Consider the following 23,903-nt stretch of genomic DNA (forward strand, 5'->3'; position numbering starts at 1 on the left):
AGCCCTCCCACTTTATGGCTCACTGTGCCAGAAATGGGGTTCTTGACCTCATCTCTGCCCGTCCTACCCCTCACTGCAGCTTTTTGTCCCCAACTGTGTAAGAGCCATTGCACTGTCTTCAGATCGTTCTGAGTGAGTTGCATGTTGTGTAGCTGCATCATTGGCATGTCCGTGGGAAAGGTGAGTTCAGCACCTCCTTACTCTGCCATCTTCCCAGGGGTTCCAGAGGGTGCAGTGGGGCTGCCTGCCAGTGGTGCTTGTGTTTGCCCCGGAGCTGTGGCTGGGCACCACATATGCCTGAGCCGCTGCCCCTGGTCTTGTGTGTTGCCGAGGGCTAGGTGTACACCAGTAGATTCCAAGTCCTATCAAGAACTGCTTCTGATAGGAAAGTTGATGGCACCATCTACCTTTTGTTAGTCTTCTATGGGGGTTTAGACAACATTCAATTCCAGACTTGAGGCCTTCAAATTAGGTAACAGTGGCTCTTTAAAAGTAGACACATTTCAAGGTTCTTTTTCTAGTTTAAAAAAAACAAAACAACATACACACATGACAGACATTACTTGCATTCTTTCGTTTCTTGATAAAGGCCGATCTCAAGGCCATTGTGCAAAGACACTGCTACTTTTGTGAACAAGATTGGATTTTAATGCTCTGACTTCACTGTCAAAATGATCTGAGTAGAGGTCAAAGCTTAAACCAATTCGTATATGTAAAAATAAAACAAAAAAAAAAGTAAAGCAGGTCTTTCTGGACTTAGCTTCACAGCCCCAGTCAGGTCCTTGTTTGCAGAGGGAGCCTGAGGGCCAGTTCAGTCAGATGACCCATATCTGGTTGTTTGCTTCGCTTCTTGATGTATTCCAGAGTTTTCACCTAGGAGGAAAAAGAATGATCAGCATCCTTTCTGGTTCACCAGTGAGCCAACAAATCAACCATATTGTGAGCTCAAGCTTTCTTACAGGTAAAGTCTTAAAGGATAAAGGAGGAGAAGAAAGCAACAAAGTCTTTAAAGTATGGGGTGCCTGAGGGGCTTAGTCAAGGGTCTGCCTTCAGCTCAAGTCATGATCTCAGGGTCCTGGGATTGAGCCCCCTCAGGTGGGAGCTTGCTTCTCCCTCTCCCTTTGCCACTCCCCCAGCTTGTGCTGGTTTGCTCTAATTTTTTTTTTAAAGATTTTACTTATTTATTTGACAGAGAGCACAAGTAGGCAGAGCAGCAGACAAAGGAAGAAAGAGAAGCAGGCTCCCTGCTAAGCAGAGAGCCCAGTGTAGGGCTCCATCCCAGGACTCTAAGATCATGACCTGAGCCGAAGGCAAACACTTAACTGACTGAGCCACCCATGGGACTGAGTGCCCCATTAATAAGTAAAATTCTTTTTAAAAAAATGAAAGAAAGCAAAGTCTCTAAGTACAACTTACTAGATTATAATTTGCTTATAAAGTCAGATTGTGGTGTGACCAGGAATAGTGGATATTTTTATACCAGTGGGCATAAAAAGAAGGGAGACTAGGATTTGTTGAGGCCAGTTGTGCTCTAGCCAGTGGGTTTATGTTGTTCACCAGGACCCCCATGCCTTCCCAGTGCCTCACCATGGTCCTGGTATCTGCACAGCCGTGCCTCTGTGCCAGGTGCCACAGGTTGACAGAGAGCTGATTGAGTCTGTTGTTGCGCAGGTCCCCATGGGCCAAGATGCTATTAAAGAAGGAAAGGCCCAGCGAGCTTTGGCGCTTCAGAGCCTGAAATAGAAAAGAGAGATTACCCTCCGGCAGTGGGGCTCAGGCTGGGTGCAGCATTGATGCCGGCTCTACCATGGATCGTCTGGAGGGCAAGCTGCTTAACCTCCCAAGTCCCACCTTCATCTGTAGGAGAGTAAGGCAATGCCAGCTCCTAGGGTAGGTGAGGAATGAGATGAAGCATTAAAGGCCCTTCATTCTGTGCCTCCTACATGGGTATTACTTATGAAATGGAAGCAGAAGCAAGTGATAGGCCTTCTTTCAAGTACAAACGAGAACTGAAAGGCTACAATCAAATGTCCTTCAGATGTATCCTCTAGCTACCCAGAGTTATGGTCACTATCCAGGGCAGAAATAAAGACCAATGACAGCTCCCCCTAAATGGCCCAGGCCCAGCTTTCATAAGAACTATTCTATAATAATGAAATCTTGCCACTGATTAGAGGTACCCAAACAAGGAAAGCCTAACCAGAAAAGACCAAACCTGAATTCAGCAACAGGCCTTGGAGAAAGGAAGCAAGGTCTGAGAAGTAAACAGGCACGTGGGAAGGGCCAAGTGAACAGGTGGGCCTAACCAGCAAGCCAGATTCTGTCGCATGTCCATGAGGACCCTGGACAGCTGACCTGCGTGCCTGCTAGATGCCCTTGGCTCACAACGCAGAACATCGGTGAGTCCAGCAAAGCAGATGAGAGAGGAGCCCTTAAAATGGGCCAGGTATTCTGCTCTGTGCTTTACACAGCTCATCTAATTTAATCTACACAGCAAATCTTCGTGGGAAGCACATCTCTTACCAGCTAGGCGCATGTAGCCACTGCATCCCAAGGATCCCAACCCCTCCTTATTCAAGCATTACACTGGGTGCTGAGGTGAGGGGACTACGAGATGTAACCTGTTACGGACCGTAGAGAATCCTGGATTATCTGGGTGGGCCCAGTTCTAATCCTGTGAGCCCTAAAAGGCAGAGAAATTTCTGAAAGACCTATAGCAGAAGAGGAGGCAGAAGGGGTGAGATCAGAGAGATTTGAAGCATGAGGATATGAACCACCATTGGTGGCTTTCAAATGGAGGAAGGGGCCCAAAAGCCAGGAACCGCAGCCAACTTCTCGAAGCTGAGAACAACCTCTAGCCAACAGCAGGGAAATGGGACCTTAGTCCTACAACTGCATACAACTCAAATTTGCCAACACCCCAAAGAAGCCAGTCAACGCCTTGATTTTGACCTTGTGAAACTTTGCCAGTGCCAACCCCCCAAACTGCTATAATAAATCAATGTTTTAAGCTGTTGAGTTTGTGGCTTTTTTTTTTTTTTTTTTTCCTTCTTAAGGCTGCAAGAGGAATTCCCATTTTGCAGATACACTCAAAGCTCAGAAAGCTTTGGGGGACTTGCTCACGGACCACAACTAGTAAGTATAAAGCACAGTTAAGTACAAAGCAGGGATTTGAACTCCAGTCATCCTACTCCAAAGCCTGCACCCACACCCCCCCATGTCCCACTCCAGCTTCATAAATATTCCCACAGACCCAGTGTTAGCATCACATTAGGAATCCACATTCTGAAGAGACAAAGCGTTGCTTTTTCAACTACTTAAGGTAGATAAAACCAACCTTCTAACCATCAATCTGTCCATCCATCATTCCACAAACCGTCACGGAAGCCAGACTCTGCTAACTGCTGAACCAACTTAATCCCTGCTGCCATCCTTAGCCAAGTGAGAATTTAAAGTCTCTTTGTGGAGGAAAAAAACCTGTCGAGGCGCAGCTTTAAGCACAGTTGGGCAAGGGGCTGAGTGGCAATAAGAGACCTCCACTGGAGGACCAGGTGAGCCTTGGCCTAGTGACAGTCCCAGAAGAAGCAGAACTGACTGAAAATGACCATCAAGGAGTGGGGTCATGCTGTGCACTGCCCAAGCCTGCGGGCCACTGGAGAAAAGCAGCATGTTCCAGGCACAGACTCACTAAGTGGCTGCGGACTGCCTGCTTGGGGTCCTTGGTCTGATCAGACAATGCAATTCTACCCAACCAGGAACTGGGCCGAGACCAGCATTCTGTGGGTTCCAGTCCAGCCTGCTGCCTACCTTTTAAGCCGGCCGCCATCTGATGGCTAGGACAACAGGAGGTTACGTTTTCTGCTTCTATCTACAGGACAAAACTAAAACAAATTCTATTTCAAATGCAACTAAAAGAGTCTCCCCCTGAGAGAGGTCCTTTAACTACATTTCATTGAAGTAGGAGAGATTTTTTAAAAGACAAGGGAGACAATATCTAACAACTAGCTATTTCTCTATTCTGTATCTTCTCAGTACGCATTTTACCCCCAAAACCACAATCCACATGTGTTTCAAATGCACAGCCCATTAAAAGTGAAACCATTAGCGACAGATCTGAGGGATGAGAAGTCATGCAAGCTGACATGCAAAGACCCCCAAACCATGAACACATGAAAACTAAATCAGGGCCTTGAGCCCCCTCCTCCTCTTCTCCAGAGGTTTTAAATAAAAATGAGCTTTTCATTCTTTTCCTATGAGAATTGTCATTTCCAGGAAGCTCCATGGGTCTGGCGTAATTCCCAGCTTCACCCCACCTAAACAAACAACTTCATCAAGCTCACGAGTAAACTGGCAAGCCCCTTCTTATAGATTTGGAGAAAATTTTGGAAGCAGGGTTGCTTCCAGCACTAAGAAATGACCTACTCCAGACGGGCATCAGCACTCGGGGGTTTTCAACAGCACGAAGCTTTGCTCTCCACCTGGTAGAGAAATCTGACCCCTGCCTCCCAGGTCCCAGACTTGATCCTGTCTGCAGGGCCCCTGCCGTGACCTGCTTGCCTATGCTGACTTTCACACCGCACTGTTAAAATGAAGGATGGTATGTTCCGTTTTAGCTCGGTCCACCCATATTTTTCTAATAAATGTGCATATATGGAAGGACATTTTCACTGAATGTCCCCGGTATTTATGGGAGTTGAAATGTTCTCTGGAAGAATTCCAACTTTGCTGGGTTATTTTTCAGAATCCTGTTTCAGAGTCATTATTACAATCAATACCCCCTCCTCCAAGAGAAAGAGAGACATAAATGTTAAATACATCCCAGCACTGCCCCCCCCAAATGCAAAAATACGTTCCAAGACCCCCAGTAAACACCTGAAACCACAGACAGTTCTGAACCTTATATGGTACTGTTTTTTCCTATATACATACCTCTGACAGTTTATAGATTAGGCACAGTAAGAAATTAACAAAAGGGAATTACATACTGTAATCAAAGTTATGGTAATGTGGTTTCTCAAAATACTGTACTGTACTCATTCTTATAATAACTGCTCCATGAGATAAGGTGAATGACACAGGCACCTGTGACGTCGTGTTAGGCTGCTCTTGACCTGATTAGACGTCAGGAGGGGGGAGAATCTGCTTTTGGACAGCAGTTGGCCCCAGTAACTGAAACTGCATGGCAGCAGGGTAAGGGGAGACTGTGTCCCAGTAGTGGGACAAAACTATATATAGTTCTCAGCTTGATTTTTATTGTGAGCTTGGGGGTTGTTCTAGGTCATGGTCCTTTATGCTGTAGGTGGCCACCTCTGATTAAACCTAGCCTTCTGCATCAGGTCAGGGTGAAGAAATGTATTTTCAAGCCATGTGCCAAATTTTTCTTGGGTGTTACCTGTTAAACAGTACCGCTCTACGAGGTCCCTGGGCTAGAAATTGGTGCCAGAACCATGGTTTTAAAAAATCAGGAAAAGGTGCCTAAGAAGAACTTTTCAGGGCAGAGGAGCTGAAGGTAAAGGACCCCATTTCTACCTGAGGGGCAGAAAGAGCTCACCCCTGAAAACTACCAATACTCAGAGACCCCCCCCCCAAAAAAAAAGCTGGGTTTTTAGCCCTAAGAGTTTGCTCATGTTTGAAAAAGGCCCTTTAGTTGGGGGAGAATTGCCTCTTCTGATAGTTACTGGTTTGATAAACCAGTTTCCCCGGAGAAATTGGGGTTCTGATTCTGCCCCTTCCCCTGACAGCCAAATGTCCTCCATGTGTTAATTTCCCCGGAGTTCTGCAGCCCTGCATCCAGAAAGGTCCCTAGACTGGTGGGACACACCAACACACACTCCCCTCAGAGAGTGCACTATGACGCACATGGGACCTTTGCTAACCATAAGGCTGGCCCTGAACTTGGCAGGGGCCACTGGAGGATGGAGTCTAGAAAAAATACAACTCGCTCCAGCACCTGCTTGACTATCCTAGGGATAATGGGAATCCAGAGCACACATGTACGTCATACATTTGTATGCCCACAGCTATACAATATTCTTGTGGTTTTCTGCTGGGGAAAGACTAAGGACAGTGGTGGCATTTCATATAGCCCCAGAAATGAGTATGAATTAAACTTAAAATCCAGTGTGATCTTATTTTGTCTTCAAAGGGTTTGATGGAGGGGGATATAAGAGCAAAAACCTAGGAAGAACCTTGGGAAGGGGAAGGCTGGAAAGCTACTGGGAAATAGGCAGTCCAAAATCTGCCTCAGGTTGGGGAAAGGGAATTGAGGAGCAGGACAGCAGGAGAGAACGGGGCCTGCCAGGGTGAAATCTGGACTGAGCTATCAGTTGTCTCTTGCCAAGTGGGAATAATCAAAGTGCTCGGAGCTTCAAGCAGACGGCCTGGAGTAGTGAAGACCAAGACCCAGGGGAGCACACGGAGGCAGAAACAAATTTAAGCATCAGGTGACCCACAGAAAGAATGCAGAGAAAGAAGTCAGGCACCCGCTTTGACTCCTAAGGCACTGCCAACCTCCACCCCCTTCCCACAGGCCCCGACTCCACAACAGCAATCAGCCTGAACACACTTTCAGAGAAGAGCCTAGGTCTGAACAACTAAGTGTCTTGGCCAAGCCTGAGACCGGGCCTCTGGGATCCATCTGTCACCCACATGTTTGTGTTGCAGCTGCAAAAAAAGGAAGCCACGGTTGGCATAAGCGGGGAAGAGAACCAGGTAGGTATACAGACTGCACTACATGGAAATGAAAATCAGCTATCATCTAACTACATGGAGAATATGGAAAAACTCCTCTGAAAACATACAAGATGCAACATCTGGCATATCCGTATAATTCATGGCTAACACGGGTTCTAGAAGACTGCCTCAGCCATATTTCACAGCTACCACTGTAGGACAGTGTAAAGGGACAGCTGTTCCCACCTCACTGGTCTGTTGGGAGACTTAAGTGAAATGATAAATGCAGAGTCCTCAACTCTACACTCACATAACGAAGGCTGGAGAAACAACCTCCACTGTGGTGGGATAGGAACCATACGCCACTTCTCACAAGGTAAGCAGAAAGGCCTTGGTTGAGGAGGGCAAAGCAGTGGTTCCAAGTTCAGCCTGCGGGATCGGGGTGGCTACCCCGTTCTATCACCAGAGGAAACCCAGGGCTGTGGAGGAGCCTCTCGGAGCCTCAGTTTCCTTTTCTGTCCAATAAGAATAGACACAGTACTTGCACGTCAGACTGGTCGCTGAAGTGTGCAAAGCACAGGCCATTTATTCGGCATGTACTGATGAAGCCCTTGCTGTACGCCAGCCTCTGCTCAAGGTGGGGGGATGCTGGGGTGAGGGTACATGGGCCCCAGAGACAGGGAGGCCCCTGAGACTCATGTTGCAAGATCCTAGCCCCCCACGGAACTTACATTCTGCTGGGAGAGGCAAGCAACGGAACTACACAGAGCATTTCAGAGCGTGACCACACAGTACAGGGAAAGCCGTGGACGGAGCGCTCAGCGATCGGTCCGCACAGAAACACGACGCGCACGTGAACCAGTTTCCTGTCCAGAACGGACCTACGTCCAACCCCCCCCTGGAAACGCATGCGATCAGAGCGAGCGGCAGTAGAGGGCAGGCCAAGGGCACCTACCTCATCTTTGGCCAAGGTTTTCAGATGCTCCAGGATCTGAGCCATCACCGTCTCACACAGCTTGTTGTTTTCGGCCAGAAACTTGGAGTCTCCCCCATACAGGCTGTCGTTGGAGTCAACTGATGAACAGACCAGAGCAGTGAGCAAAATACGGTCTAGCCATACAGAGGAATATCATGCAATCATAAAAAGGAATTCCGTGGGGCACCTGGATGGCTCTGTTGGTTAAGTAATTGACTGCCTTTGGCTTGGGTTGTGTTCCCAGGGTCCTGGGATCGGGCCCCACTGCTGTCTCCTTGCTCAGTGGGGAGCCTGCTTCTCCCTTTCCATCTGCCTGCTACTCTGCCTGCTTGTGCTCTCTCTCAAATAAATAAACATTATTTAAAAAAAAAAAAAGGAATGAAATTCTGATATGTGTTAAAACGTGAATGAATCTTGAAAGCTTTATGTAGGTGAAATATGCCGGGCACAAAAGGACAAATACTGCATGATTCCTTTTCTACAGGGCCCTAGAAGAGGCAGATTTGTAGGAGGCAGAGTGGAGTCACCGCAGGCTGGGGGAAGGGGGAGGGAATGGGAAGTTACTGTCTACTGGGTACAGTTTGTTGGGATGAGGAAAAAAATTTTGGAAATGGGTAGTTGTGATGGCTGCCCAACACTGTGAATATACTTGAAGCTGAATGAACTTTTTAAAAATAGTTAAAATGGTAAACTTTATTACTATGTGTATGTTACAAATCTTTAAAAAATGTAAAAAAAAAAAAAAAAAGCCTTAGTACAAAAAGTCTGTATTTTGACTTGGGGAAAGAACTCTAAGCTATTTATTTTAAGAAAATAATCCAACAGGAACGCCTGGCGGGTGGCTCGGTAAAGTGTCCAACTCTTAGTTTTGGCTCAGATTGTGATCTGAGGGTTGTGAGATCGAGCCCTGCACCGGGCTCTGTGCTCAGCAGGGAGTCTAATTGAGGATTTCTCTCCCTTTGCCCCTCCCCTCACATGCGCGGTCTCTCTCAATTAAGTCTTTAAAAAATCAAAATCAGAAAAATAAATGCTCTGTTACAGTATTAAATACTTAAGAGAATAATAAAAGTATATGATCTATAGTTCTTAATTCCCACATATATACAATACCATTGTCATAACATACTATTAATAATTAATTTTTAAAAAGTGACATAAGTATCCACAGTAGAGCCCAGACACGTGTACATATCTCTATTCCCTACTTTACAGCTGCTTAAGAACCAATTTTTTTTAATTAAAAAAATTAAATTTCATGATTTCCTGTCATCAGCCCCGAACCTTCCAGAGAATGGGACTGGTCTAAGCACACAGCAGTTAACTAATTGATAAAGTAATTTCAGATATGCCTTCTGTACATTTCTAGTTGCTATTTCAAGAACAACAACTATTCTTGCTTTTTATTTTGAAGGCTGCCGGAAGGTCGGGAAAGCAGTACACCGAACACGTAGCTGTGCGCTCCACGACACACGTACAGACACACAGACACGCGGTGTTCTCTGGAGAAGCGGCTGTAAGCGGACTGCAGACGCGTTGCCGACAGATAAGAACCGCTCCCCAGCAGTCTCCTTGCTCCCAGTGTCTCTGTCCAAAGGTGATCTCCAACCCAATTCTGAACCGCCCATGCACGGAACCGTGTCTCACCATTCAGAGGATGGCAGCTGTTCTCTTAGAAGAACGTAAGAGACTGTGATTCTGGTGAAGCCCGGGGTTTGGCCGTTCACCATCACCTGAGTCTGCAGGGCGCAGAGCTGCGGTGGTGGAGGAATTTCTCACGTCCACCGCTGACGGCCGGGCTAGGTCCTGGCCTGAATTCTCAGGCTGACTCCGGGTTGGAATCTACTGTTTCTGATGAGCTCAGCACCGGAGAAGAGGGAAGGAAGGTCTAAGACCGCCCGAGGCCGACACACCCCAGGGCTTCCTCCCCAGAGGGGCCGGGGTGTGTTCAGGGCAGGCTGCTCACTTCCTCACGCACACGTGCGTGCACAATTGTGCACACACACACTGCACCTCCTGCATGAGGGCCTGCTCTGCACCAGCTTCCAGAGTAGGAGCTGGGGACCCAGTAGGGGGGCAAGGCTGATTCGGTCCCCACCTCACAGAGCTCACGGACCACGAGGACAGGCACACTGGCAAAGAGGCAGTCATAACAGGACGTACCGAGTGTCAGAAGGGGGCGGTACAAGGGGTTATGGGACCCTAAAATCTAGGCCTGGGATGGAACTCAGGAATTAGCAAGATCAGGCTAAGCTCTACAGGTTAAATTCACTAGACGAAATGGAAAAGGGAAATGGTGCAGATGAGTTTTCCATGCTAACACTTGGTGGTGATGGAGGGAGGAAAGGGGAACCTTGAGAATTTGAATCTCGGAAGGTGGTCAGACCAGTGTGTACTGTGGCCCCAAGAGACCAGGTGCAGCTCTTACGAGGGCGATAAATGACATCCCTGGTAAGTGGCCACTATGAATAGAGCCCAGAGTCCCTGCATCTGTCTGGCCCTGGGACCATGACCCTCAGTGTCTCAAGGGCCTGGCAGGTGGTGTGGAGCAGCCAAGGGGCTACAGTGGATTCACGGGGGCATCCCGTGATCCAACCAGATCGACGCTGTGTGCATGTGAAGTAAACATTCGGCACGCAGGCTTCCTTCCCTTCCACATCAAACACGCCCATACTCCTGCAGGCTTGCGAGGGAAGCACTGGGGTCTTGCTCTAGGTGGTTTCACAATGCCGTCTTATTGATCAAGAAACAAAGTAGCAAAGGCATCCTTTGTATGTGCAAAAAAGTTGTGACCCTAGTTCTTCGAAGTTCTAACCTGTGTCAACATTAAGAGGCTACCTAGAATAAGAAAGGGATGGGGAAGCAAAGGCTCTTTTGGGCCCCCTGGGCCTCTCTCCTACTAAGACAACTGTCAGGTCACAATTACGCAGAGTAAACACAGCTGGGCCAAGAAAAAAGGGGAAAAAAACCCAACCATCCCTCCGTTTTCTTCTCTAAAAGCTAGAAATCTAAAAGCTAGGCTCCTATCAAACCTAGCCACGCTCCCTTCGCTAGCACTCTCGCCCCCAGTCTGGCTGTACAGTTGAGAGGGTTAAACAGATCTGCTCCAGAAGAAGAGGGAAGAGAAGGCAGGAGACAGGAGAGGGCTTGCTTGCCCGTTTAAGTGAGCCTGAAGTTTCCAGACGCACTTCCCCATCAGTGCCTGGTCCTCAAAAGTCGCTCTACAGTTGCAAGTCCTCCATGGGCACTTGGCAAAAAAAGAGGAAATAAAAATGCCAACAAATAAAGGAAAAGGTGCTAAATCTCATTAGCCATCAAAGAAATGCAAATTACACTCATCCGAAGAGCCAAAATGAAAAAAGACTGACTGCACAAGAGGGAACCAAGGGGGACCCTCACTCATGCCTGGTGAGGATGTCATTTGGTACAACCATTTCGGAAGACCGTGAGACGCTACCTGCCAAAGCTGAACACAAGCAAGTCCTAAGAACAGCAGATCCCCCTGCAGGCACAGAGCCAGCAGAAACGTAACCTGTCCAAGAATATTCACAGCTAGAACCAGAACTGATGGAAACATGCAAATGTTCATCAGGGAATGGATGAATTCTGGTGCGGTCACGTGATGGAATATGATACAGCAATGCAAAAGGAAGAACTTCAGCTACACGTGACACAGACAAAGCTCACAGAAGAGTGGGAAGGAGCCAGACCCAAAGAATGCATGCTCAACCATTTCATTTACCTAAGTGCAAGGCTAGAAGTCGGGAAAGTGGTGAACCGTGAGGGAGCTCACTGGAAGGGGGCACGATCTGGGTGGGCGTTACTGGATGTTCTAATTCAATTAAACATTGTTATTTTTTAATCGAGGAGGCAGCAGGAGGCATGCCCCACAGTTCTGGTTGTTAAGTTCCACTTCCGTCACTAACTGGCCGCAGGACCTTGAGTAAACTCAGCAGGGTCTGAGTCTCCCCTTATTGGAATGGAAAGTGGGGGCACAGATGCCTGTCTTACATTCTGCGATGCTGTGAGCACAGAAGGTGGCTCTGTGGAGTCTGGTGCAGTCCCCAGCATGCAGCAGGAGCTCAAGTCGTGGGAGCTGTCATCCCCCACGTCGACCAGCCTCCCTAAGTTACATCTTAACTATTAGCCCCCTAGTCCCAGCTAGAGGAAGCCTTTGAGAGTCGTAGGGGAAGGCCCTCCCATGAATTTGCTGCCTGAAATTTCCAAGTGTAGAGAGACAGTTGCTTAAACCCCCAAGTATGTCATGACTGGGCAAAGCACTTTTAACAATAGGACCATTTTTCTGGGAAACCAGTCACTGGAACTGAGGGTCTGATAAGCAGGTAGATGCTTGGGCTCCACAGGCAGACGTCTGGAACTGGGACTGTCCTGTGTGTCCAGGATGAGAAGCCCGCTTCAAACTCCTAACAGCAACTTAAAAATGGCTGGTAGCATGTGGGGGAGCAAGGCCACCTCCCTCCTTCTGAGCATCTGAACTAGGGGTTCACGGAGTCTCAGCATCACTTGGGGACTGAGTGAAGTCCCACCTGAGGCTGAGGTCAGGGCCAGGCCGGCGAGGAAGCTCAGGCATGTGATATTTAACCACATTTCAAGGTGATTTATAGTGGACCAGAGAGAGCACAGATCCAAAAGAGTGCTTCTCTGAACTTGACTGGCTGTCGAAATGATTCTGGATGTTTCTTCTACACAAAATTCTCAGGCCTCTTGTTGGGGATCCTAATTAAGAAGGGGTGGGATGGGGCTCAAGAATCTGCTCAGGGAATTCTTATTTCGGCACATGTAGGAAGAAGGTCCCAGGCTAGAAGTTCCTGGTGGGTAAAAAACTAGGTGATGAAGTGAAAGAAAACAAAACAAAACAAACTTCACTGGACTTTCGTGAACGTCAAGCTCGGGGCAGTCTGGGAGGAGGGCACCTCGTACCTTTGTCTATATGGTAGAGGTAGGTCTCCTGGCTCATGGCGGAGAGGAGGTGCAGGACGCAGGTGTAGATGCGGATTTTATCGTCACTGCTGTCCTCCCAGGTGTAGTCCTGGATCACGTTGAGAAGCTCTCGAACAAGAAACAGGACCCCATGTTCGGGATGATCCTAGTGGAAAGCCAAATAAAGGATAAATACTCCTAGATATGAATCAGGAGGGGAGAAAACCCCCAAAACCATGAAGACCGAAGCCCGGGTCCCTCCCGTCCGCAGCTGTGGAGGAATTACAGTGGCAGCCACCTCGCAGAGGCGAGCCGCTCACGGGCCTGGCTCACGCGAACACCGAGAAAACGGACAGACCGTTGTTAACGCCACCAATCAGCGCGGTTTGCGGAGACGAGCCTTGAGAGCCTCCCTGAGTGCAAGGAAGGAGGAGGCAAAGTCACCTGTCAGCTTAATGGCCTGTTTCCAAAATTACAGTCTTGTTCTCCCATGTGCGTAGCAGTACAAAGGCCTGCTCCTCCGACTACAAAAGCAAGATTGCGGGTCTCGCAGCAGATGGAACAGTGGAAGCCACCTACTTTGGGTTAAGTTCCCCACCCCCCAAATGATCACTGTCACCACCAAAGGCACCAGCTTTAAATATAGCATTGCTCTTTAGGGCGTTCAGTGACATGAACAGCTAAATCGTGGACGCTCTCTTGGGAGAGGAAAAACCCAAGAGACGCTCGGAGTTGAGAGAATGGTGTTTCTAAGATGCTGAAATGAACCGAAAGAGGGTCGTGGATGCCACAAAGCTGGCAGCTGGCTTCCCTTCCGACAGGCTACCTATGATTCTAGGTTTCTCCCCCTTCATACACCCCCAGACCTCCACGGCCAGGGGTGAGGGCCCAGGCCCTGCCACCATCGCCACACTGACCTGGTAGCCACACATTATGGCTCCTGGAACCAGTGGGACACCCTCCCAGTCCTGCCAAGCCACTGCCAAACCATGGCCCAGTGAGCGTGAGGGGATAAACACCCCAAACTTGTTCCACTCCTGCCTTCCAGTCTGCAGTCGGTCCCTGCCATTGGCTGAACCGGTTGGAGAGTGGAAGGAAGCAAGCCCAGGGGACGCGGTCCCCAGGGGTCAGTCTCCCACACGGATCTCGACAGAAGCGCAGGGGACGCTACGGCAGCTCATGCGCCAAGGTTTGGACTCCTGGCCCTGCTGTTCCTTCGGACTGAAATCCACCTGCAAGGCCTGGCCCAACCCGTTCCTCCGAGAGATCCATCTTACCTGCAGGCTCCAGAGCCCTCGCCCAGGCTCTGTCACAAATCATCGTTACATTTCTAAGAGCAATTTTGAAGGGACTTCTTTATGCCTTCGGGGAACGGCCTGATTGGTTTCTGTCTCTCTCCCTTTCGTCCCAGCCTATAACCCCCCGGGAGGACCGGTACTTTCATGGGTCGGAGCTGCCAGCTCACAGCCAGGGCTGCCCGAACGGCGCTGAATGCATTTTGGCCGGTGCACCCTCTCCGCGCCAGGCGCTTACGTGGCGACAGAGACGAATAACGATCGCGAACTTTCATGGTCACTATGGTAGCTTTTCTGCATTCCAGAAAGACACTATGAGGACCAGCTCCCGATTTCACAGAGGGCAGGTGAGCCACGGAGAGGTTAGCCCGCCCCGTGTCACACCGCTGGTCCACTGAGGAACCAGGGCTCGAGCTCTGCAGTCTGGCTCCTGGGCATCAACCCCGCACCGAGAACGTTCACACTGCCCCTCTCGGACCGGACGGAGCCGGCCCGCTGTGGGGAAGCCACACGCGTGAGCAACCATTCTGAATTCGGTGCGGAGTATGAGAAACACTGGAACCGAGATGGGTGGGAAATCACCACCTCCGAATCCCACGGCGGTAGATACAGCAGCAACACTTCCAACAGTGACAAGGACAGTGGCGGGGTGAGAGAGACTGGGTACAGCTGTTAACATCTACAGGAACTGCTGCTTGGATATCCCCAAGAGAGAGGATGCATCATGCCCTGAAGTCCGAAGGCCCCAGGCTAGAGTGATGGAGACCCCCGGGCCGGGGTCTGCCTTCCATTTATAGTCAGTCGCTCTCAGCCGGCAGCTCACTACCGCCGTTCTTTGCTAACAGCTGTTTCTAACTGGGCTATTTTCTCCTGCTATGTGGATGTTCAAAAATATTTTTTATTTAAGGATCTGCCTTGGAAAGAAACAATAATCTGAACATTGCTGTAAGCATTTCAACACGCCTGTCGTAACTGTAGTTACACCTTCCCTGGGGTGGGGAAGAAGGGGTCGCCGAGACATAAAGGTTTGTAGTAAGCTATTTCCATGAGCTTTTCGCTCGTAACTGAGGACAAGGCATTACTTCCAACCTTCTGTACCAGGAAAAATTTTCCCTTAAGATATCCATGCTTCAGTGGTTGTAACATTTTTTTTTTTTAATTGTACTTTGATGCTTCAGTGCCAACAACTGAAGCAGGGCAAACATAGGTCTAAAATAAATACATACATACATACATACATACATACATACATAAATAAAATAAAAGGGGTGCCTGGGTGGCTCAGTTAAGCGGCCCGCTCTTGATTTCAGCTCAGGTCATGATCTTGGGGTCCTGGGATGGAGCCCTGTGTCCGGCCCTGCACTCGGCAGGAAGTCTGATTCAGGATTTTCTCTTCCTCTGCCCCTCCCCCACCCCCTAAAATAAATAAATCTTTTTTAAAAAATTAGAAGAACAAAAGGTCCTGGATTCAACTGGCAATGTGAGCAGGGGAAGGGCCCCCCAGGGGGGGGCCCTGCCTAGGCTGCCTCCCTGACAGAGCAAACCCGCACTTATGAGGCAGCTCCCAAGGGACACCTGGGAGGGACTCAACCCTCTCTCTCAGCTGGACAGACAGGGGACCCGGCTTCCACTGTTCGCAATATCCCTTTGGGTCCCTGGTTCTGGTCTGCAGATCATCTGTCCCCTGCCCAGATATCACTCCATTAAATGTCATTCCTTAATGGGGTGCCTGGGTGGCTCAGTGGGTTTACCCTCTGCCTTCGGCTCGGGTCCTGATCTCAGGGTCTTGGGATTGAGCCGTGCATCGGAGCCGTGCATCGGGCTCTCTGCTCAGCAGGGAGCCTGCTTCCTCCTCTCTCCTCTCTCTCTGCCTGCCTCTCTGCCTACTTGTGATCTCTGTCTGTCAAATAAATAAATAAAATCTTTTAAAAAACTGTCATTCCTTGGCAGAGGAAGGCATACCCTAGAATTTTCTAGGGTAATTTTGACTAATTTTCCAGGAGTGCTAAGATGAGAGGCAGCAAAGACACACTGAGCACAGACATCCTGGCTTTAACTTTAGTCTTGGCCGATGACTAGCTGGTGACCCTGGGTAAGTCACTTGCCCTCTCTCTGCCAGGGTCTGCTTCTGTGAAATGAGGATAGTAACAGGCTCGTTCGGAGTATTTGTGAACTGCTGGCTGGCTCACTGTCAGGGGTATGTTAAGTGTTGATGATAAACAGTAAAAGCCCTTTAGAAAAGGAGCCAGAACATGGGATGGGATGGGATGGGGCGTGGCACTGGGAGGAGGAGCAGGACAGGAAAGGGGGGTGGGGATGAAGCAGGAGGGCAGGGGACAGAGGAGCATGGGTCGGGAGGCTGTCAGGAACCAGCTGTCTGTGGAATTACACGACTCCGGCAGGAGCCAACCCTGTCATGTGTCACCAGCTCACACCCCTGGTGTGCCCTCAGCACTGCCATACACACGAGTCACCGAGGCTCTCTTCTGGTCCCTCCAATGCAGGGTGCCTTCCCACTCAAAGCCCTTTACCCATGCTACCCCTCTGCCCAGAATGCCTTCTCCTGACCCCCACGGCCCTCCATGACCAGTCTTCCTGAGGCTCTCAACTCTAGCGAGACTTTCTTGGGACACTTCCCTGACTCACTTCCCTTCCAACCTGGGCTCTCAGAAGTCCTGTATTTCTCTGCGGGACTTTATACTATTGGAGTTCCAAGTGTTTGTTTGCTTAGCGTCTGTCTTCCTGAGTGGAGGACGCACTTCTCTGGTTCACTCCTGAATTCCCAGATCAGCAAGTCTTTATGGAACGATGGGACAAACGCAGCTCAGCACTGGGACACCATGTCATGCTTATGGTGGGACACTTCACAACGATGAGGACTAGAAAAAGACACTACCCTGCTGTGTCCCAGATGATCCGTGCCAGGACACGGATGCCAGTAACATATCCACTGCCTGTGTCAACTGAATCAAAATTAGGCCTGTGAGCTGTTATGCTGAACCTGTTCAATGAAGTCCATGGGTCCTACCAAATGTAAGAGAAATGCATCAGCTCAGTTACACAGACGATTCTGCAGCCCAGCAAGAGGCTGACCATGGCAAACACCAAAGCAGACCGCCTCCGAACGCTCCCAAACTGGCACTGTTGGCTGGAGAGAGGGCTGGCCTGGGGAAATGTTTACTTCTGCATTGACAAGTACCAATAAAGGGGGCCAGGTAACTTATTTAGTCTGTTTAGTCTAAACTGACTTCAATTTTCTTTTTTCTAAACAAATAAAATGAATCAAGGCCTTTTAAAAGGCTCATACACTGTTGGTAGGGCTGTCGACTGATGCAGCCACTGGGGAAAATAATATGGAGGTTCCTCAGAAAATGAAAAATAGAGCTGCCCTCGGATCCAGCAATGTCACCTCCGGGTATTTATTCCAGAGAGATGAAATCAGGATCTCAAAGAGACACCAGCATTCTCATGCTCACTGCAGCACTCTTCCTAGTAGCCAAGATGTGGAAAGAACCTAAATGCCCATCGATGGATAGATGAAGAAAATGTGATATGCACATCAAGACAGCATGGTACCAGCACAAAAACAGACACACAGATCAATGGGACAGAACAGAGAGCCCAGAAATAGACACTCAACTCTATGGTCAACTAATCTTCGACAAAGCAGGAAAGAATGTCCAATGGAAAAAAGACAGTCTCTTCAATAAATGGTGTTGGGAAAATTGGACAGCCACATGCAGAAGAATGAAACTGGACCATTTCCTTGCACCATACAGAAAAATAGACTCAAAATGGATGAAAGACCTCAATGTGAGATAGGAATCCATCAAAATCCTTGAGGAGAACACAGGCAACAGGTTCTTCGACATCAGATGCAGCAACTTCTTCCTAGAAACATCGCCAAAGGCAAGGGAAGCAAGGGCAAAAATGAACTATTGGGACCTCATCAAGATCAAAAGCTTTTGCACAGCGAAGGAAATAGTCAACAAAACCAGAAGACAACTCACAGAATGGGAGAAGATTTCACAAATAACATATCAGATAAAGGGCTAGTGTCCAAAATCTATAAAGAACTTATCAAACTCAACACCCCAAGAACAAATAACCCAATCAAGAAATGGGCAGAAGACATGAACAGACATTTCTGCAAAGAAGACATCCAGATGGCCAACAGACACATGAAAAAGTGCTCCACATCACTAGGCATCAGGGAAATACAAATCAAAACCACAGTGAGATACCACCTCACACCAGTCAGAATGGCTACAATTAACCAGTCAGGAAACAACAGATGCTGGCAAGGATGCGGAGAAAGGGGAACCCTCCTACACTGTTGCTGGGAATGCAAGTTGGTGCAGCCACTCTGGAAAACAGCATGGAGGTTACTCAAAAAGTTGAAAATAGAGCTACCCTAGGACCCAGGAATCGCACTACTGGGTATTTACCCTAAAGATACAAATGTGGGGATCCGAAGGGGCACGTGCACCCGAATGTTTATAGCAGCAGTGTCTACAATAGCGAAACTATGGAAAGAACCTAGATGTCCATCAACAGATAAATGGATAAAGAAGATGTGGTATCTATATACAATGGAAGACTATGCAGCCATCAAAAGAAACAAAATCTTGGGGCACCTGGGTGGCTCAGCGGCTTGAGGCCTCTGCCTTCGGCTCGGGTCATGGTCCCAGGGTCCTGGGATCAAGCCCCACATCGGGCTCTCTGCTCAGCAGGGAGCCTGCTTCTCTCCCTCTCACTCTCTGCCTACTTGTGATCTCTGTCAAATAAATGAATAAAATCTTTAAAAAAAATTTTTTTTTTAATTTTAAAAAAAGAAACAAAATCTTGCCATTTGCAATGGCATGGATGGAACTAGAGCGTATCATGCTGAGCAAAATAAGTCAATCAGAGAAAGACAATTATCATATGATCTCCCTGATATGAGGAATGTGAGAGGCAGGGCAGGGGGTTGGGGGGTAGGGAAGGAAAAAATGAAACAAGATGGGATCGGGAGGGAGACAAACCATAAGAGACTCTTAATCTCACGAAACAAACGAAGAGTTGCTAGGGGGCAGGGAGAGGGTGGTTGGGTTCTAGACACGGGGGAGGGTGTGTGCTATGGTGAGTGCTGTGAAGTGTGTAAGCCTGATGATTCACAGACCTGTACACCTGGGGCAAATAATACATTATATGTTAATAAAAATAATTAAAAAAAAAGAAAATGTGATATATGAGGGATTGATGTTCAGCCTTTAAAAAGAAGGAAATGTTGTAAAATTATGCCAAGATGGATGAACCTCAGAGGCTCTCAGGCCAAGTGAAATGAGCCAACCACAGAAAGACAAATACTCATGATTCTGCTTATATAAGGCCACCCACAACAGTGATAGGACCAAAGGGTGGGATGGTAGCTGCTGGAGGTCTGGGGAGGAGGAAAGGGGGAGTTACTCATCAATGGGCTTCATGGTTCAATTAAGCAGGACGAATGTTCTAGAGATCTCTGTACAATACTAAGCCTGTAGTCAGTAAGACGGTATCATACACTTAAATATGTGCTCAGAGGGTAGGTGGATCTCAGTTTAAATGTCTTTACAACAATAAAATTAAATGCAAAAAACTAAACACTGAAAGCTGCGACATGAAAGGATATGCTGTGAACCAGGTCTAAGTGGGATACAGGGGTTGTCTCCACGCTAAACTGCCTCACAACACATGTGCCTCAGGGGCGGCCCATCCTCGGGCCCGGGAGCCCACGCAGCACTCAACCTCAGCTTTTCAGCCTGAACATCGGGCCCCTCCAAGCCCGCCCGCAGTTAGCTGTGTCCCAGGGGAGGGATGGACAGCTGCTAAGCCTCAACCTCGAGCAGATCAAGTGCACTGTAAATGTTTCAGGCTCAAGAGGGTGCAGGACGGGCTCGGCAGTGGCACAGACCTGGGTTCAAATCCCAACTCTGCTGCTCACCAGCTGTGCGGCCTCGGGCAAGCTGCACGGGCTCCCCAGCTCTGGGGTGCCCTACATGGGAAAGGCACAGGGAGTCCCCCCTTGCAGATATTACACTGGGTGAGCAGGCACACTGGGGCTAGTCTTCATCTCATTATCTTTACTAAACCCCAGCAAAAGCCTGCCCGCTGATACCGGGAACAAGAAAATCCGCTGAGACCCGGGGTGCATTTCCACGAATGCCTACAGGGCCAGGGAAGCAACAGAAATGGGTTCAGTGGATCCAGAGGTACCCATGGGAACTGCAGGGAGGGCACATGCCTCCCGCCCTGTCCCCCAAAATGGAGAGGCTTCTCCCAAGCTGAGTGGGAGGTCGGAGAATGTGGGCCCCCCATTGCAGGATCTGATTTTTCAAGAGGAGCCGAAAATCTGGGGTTTTCTGTGATCTACCAATTTTTAAATGTGGGTAATTCACTCCAAATGTTTTCCATCATTATGTGGCCGAAAAAGCCTGTCTGTGGGCTGGCTTCCATCCGCTGGTCATCAGTGCGTGACCCCAGGGACAGAGCTTCTGGGTCCCAAAGTGCTTTCAGATCAGTTGTTTCATTCAACCTCCCAGCAGCCCTGCCAGGTGGGCATCCCGAGGACATTTCAGACAGGTGATGAGTGAGGCTCTGACGAGTCAGACAACTTTCCCAGAGCCACTCAGAGCTGCTGAGTCACTGGGTCAAACTGTCCTCAAGTTTCCGACTCCAAGCACAGGCTTTTGTCCAGGCTCCAGTGATTTTGAAGAAAACGCCACGTGCAGATGGAAAATGCAGCCCAATTAACCGGTGAACGGTGACATCCATCAGCTGAACTCGGACCGTTGTCGGTCCCCTCACTTGACACCTGGACTATCCAAAAATGAGAACGTGATTCCACAGAGGACTAAGAAAGTGATCTGGAAACAGTGGAGTCAAGCATCGAGCTCTGCCTCCTGACCATACCATGCTTTCTCTGGAGCACTTGGGACCTCGGCTGGGACACTTGGAAACGGAGCCATCTTTTTGTCTCCTCAGCTCCTCCGAGAGACCATTCGAACGCCGGACAGTTCAGCCCCTCAAAATGCACATAGCAGTGGTGGTGAGCATATTCACAGAGACGTGCAACTGTCACCATGATCAATTTTAGAACATTTGCGTCACCCCAAAAAGGTAGCCTGTACTCCTGAGAGCAGAGTTACTTCCTGTCAAAGTGGTCCTAGGACCGTCCAGCCCTGACTTACTCAGGGGCTTTCAGAAATGCTGACTCAGGCTGTGAAGTGTGTAAACCTAGCGATTCACAGGCCTGTACCGCTGGGGCTAATAATACATTATGTGTTAATAAAAAAACAAAAAATTATATTTAAAAAAATCCTGACTCTGGGGCCAATCCCAACCTCTTGAGTGAGCCTTTCTGGAATGGGGCTCCCAAGAATCTCTATTTTAACAAGGATTCCGGATTCCTACATACATGTGGCTCTACCAGGAGCCAATCTGTTTCGTGCCTGGCCCTGTCGCAGCCTGGTGAAGGCCATGGGCTCCTCAGAATACAGGTTTTTAATGCAGAAAATAAAACATGTAAGACTACAAAGGAAACCAATTATGCTAAAATATACTTGTCAAAATATTCTTTCAATGTATTTGTCATATCGTGTTCTATTACTTCTTGGTAAATACATTTAATTAGCCATCGTCTGAAATGGGCCACACCTGAAATGTGATATGAACATGTGGCTGATTCCTCTGGTGACAAAGTCCCAGCTATGTCACTACTACTGTGGCTTGCTGCCTCCATAACTCACAGCGGAGCAAATGGCTAAGTTTATTCACGGAGATTTGTAAAAATGAGGACTTTTTTCTTCTCATCTAAATTCATGGTCGCCCCTGCCAGACCCTCAGGGAGTTCACAGACCCCGAGTAAGAACCCCTGCCAGAGTGCGGGTCCTGGCGCTGCGTCTGGAGAGGGGCCTTGACTCCTGCCAGCCCAAGACTCACTGCTTGCCAGTACGTCCCACGAGAAACCCCAGCACGCTTCCAACAACGTCCCCTTGGACCTCGGTGACCTTGTTTTGGTTTCTAGTACTTGCCATCAAAAGAGTGTCACCATCACCTTTTACGGGGCTGAGTGTGTGCCCGCTGTTCTCATCACGTAGGCAGACTTACTCCCTTAATCCTCCCAACAACCTGGAGATAGAGACACTATCACTATTCCCATTTCCTAGATGAGAAGACCGCAGCCCCGTCATGTGACACAATCACCAGAGCCTGCAGAGCTGGAAGGTGGGGGAGCCGAGATTCTAACCTCGGCATCTCAGTCCCCAGACCTGAGCCCTTAACCAGGAAGTGGCGCCCCGAGACCGCCTGGAGAACCACAACTAATATACCCAGGACACAAAATGAACGGAAAATACACCAAGTAATTGGGGGGCACCTGGCTGGCTTGGTCAACAGAGCAAGTGGGATCTCGGGATCATGAGTTCAAGCCCTGTTTTGGGGGAAGAGGTAGAAAGCCGATCAAAGAAGGACATCACCTATAGCTCTTCTGGCGAAACGTACCGGAACTATTAGTAACGTAGAAAAGAAATTGCAGAGGAATTCCAGAAGGAATGATTCCGACGGTCGCATCTTCCCATCAATGTTAATCATCTTTGGAACTTCTGGAATGAGGCTTATGGCGGCTTTGAAAAAGGCATCAGCTGCAAGACAGAAGAGAAGTCCATGTATGAGAACTCTGAAAAATTCAGGTTCTGTATTTTTTCTTCTCCTGGCCTGCAGGCCCATCCTGAGAGTTCTGTGGAAGTCAGGCCACGCTGAGGGCCCCACACAGCGGGCAGGTCCTACAAGAGGGTTTCTGCAACCTTAACTGACTTGTCGAACATTCAGCTGAGAGGGCACTGCTGTCCCCTTCCATGTCCCCCTCTCTCCTTCCTTCCCTCACTGAGCAGCTCAGCTCAAAGAACCACAAACGGGCTTTAATAACGAAGTGAAATAAGCAAGTGACAAATTTTTACAGAAGCCAAGAAGTCACAGCTGCAGGGACTGAGGGCTCAATCTGGACTGGTTCCCAGAACCCTCCTGTGCCCCGCGTGCGAAAGTACAGCCACGGGGCCCAATTCCCAGATGGGAAGCGAGGTGTGGAAGGACAAGTGCCCGGTCCTATATCAGTGTCCTGGGTACACCGAGGTTCCCATCCTGGAGGCAGAGCGGGGTGCCGACTCCGGTTTGTGTCTATGCTAGCACGCCCTGGATTTGTTAAAGAAATAACTGAGACATCTGAAGGAATCCACACACGCACACACACACACACAGGCACGCGCAATCAGCTTTAGAGATTTCTGACAAGGTAAATCATTCCAGAGGATCACTTGGGAGATGAAGTTATTTTATTTTTTTTTTAAAGATTTTATTTATCCATTTGACAGGCAGAGATCACAAGTAGGCAGAGAGGCAGGCAGAGAGAGAGGGGGAAGCAGGCTCCCTGCTGAGCAGAGCCCGATGCGGGGCTCGATCCCAGGACCCTGGGATCATGACCCAAGCTGAAGGCAGAGGCTTTAACCCACTGAGCCACCCAGGCGCCCCACGGAGATGAAGATATTTTTAAAAATATTTAGCATACCGTAAAACAAGACCTCAAAGGATGAGAGAAAGCAAGGCAAGGAGAGAGGAAGAGGAGAGGGGGGTGGAAAGAGGAGGAGCCGGGAGGAAGGCAGGAACAGGAGGGCAGAAAGAGGAAGGACTGGATGGGGAGAGGAGGAAGGACTGGAGGTGGGGGCTGAGGGAGGCAGAAAGAGTTCTTTCTAGAACTGCCAAAGCATTCACCATGAGAAAAAGCCTCAAGGACAAAACAGACCGAACACCGACCTGACAAGAGAAATCTTAAACTACCCAACAAGATCAAACGTTTGCATGGTCCAAATAAATACACTTCTACGGCGAAACGACTTCCAGCGATGCGGAGAGGACACGGCGCTGGCACACAGCATCCTGAACTCCCACCGGAACCCCACCCAGCACCCCAGAGCGGCACATGCGGCAACAAACGCCTCCCTCCTGGCACC

The 23,903-nt window shown here is 49.0% G+C and overlaps 1 protein-coding gene across 2 annotated transcripts in view; it reads right to left on the reverse strand.

Annotated features, from left to right (window-relative positions):
• Nucleotides 1–664: 664 nt before the first annotated feature.
• The window catches only part of VPS35L (VPS35 endosomal protein sorting factor like), a 115,312-nt gene continuing 92,073 nt past the window's right edge, over nt 665–23,903 (reverse strand). For both annotated transcript variants that reach the window (XM_032836186.1, XM_032836187.1), the window contains 5 exons: nt 22,402–22,541; nt 12,587–12,752; nt 7,628–7,746; nt 1,588–1,734; nt 665–873 (listed from right to left, as the gene is read on the reverse strand). In XM_032836186.1, the coding sequence (XP_032692077.1) occupies nt 775–873; nt 1,588–1,734; nt 7,628–7,746; nt 12,587–12,752; nt 22,402–22,541 (671 nt within the window). In that variant the 3' untranslated portion in view covers nt 665–774. The remainder of the gene's footprint in view (nt 874–1,587; nt 1,735–7,627; nt 7,747–12,586; nt 12,753–22,401; nt 22,542–23,903) is intronic.

Source organism: Lontra canadensis, unplaced genomic scaffold (assembly GCF_010015895.1).
Source record: "Lontra canadensis isolate GAN:19392208 unplaced genomic scaffold, GSC_riverotter_1.0 scaffold91, whole genome shotgun sequence".
NCBI classification, from domain to species: Eukaryota; Metazoa; Chordata; class Mammalia; order Carnivora; family Mustelidae; genus Lontra; species Lontra canadensis.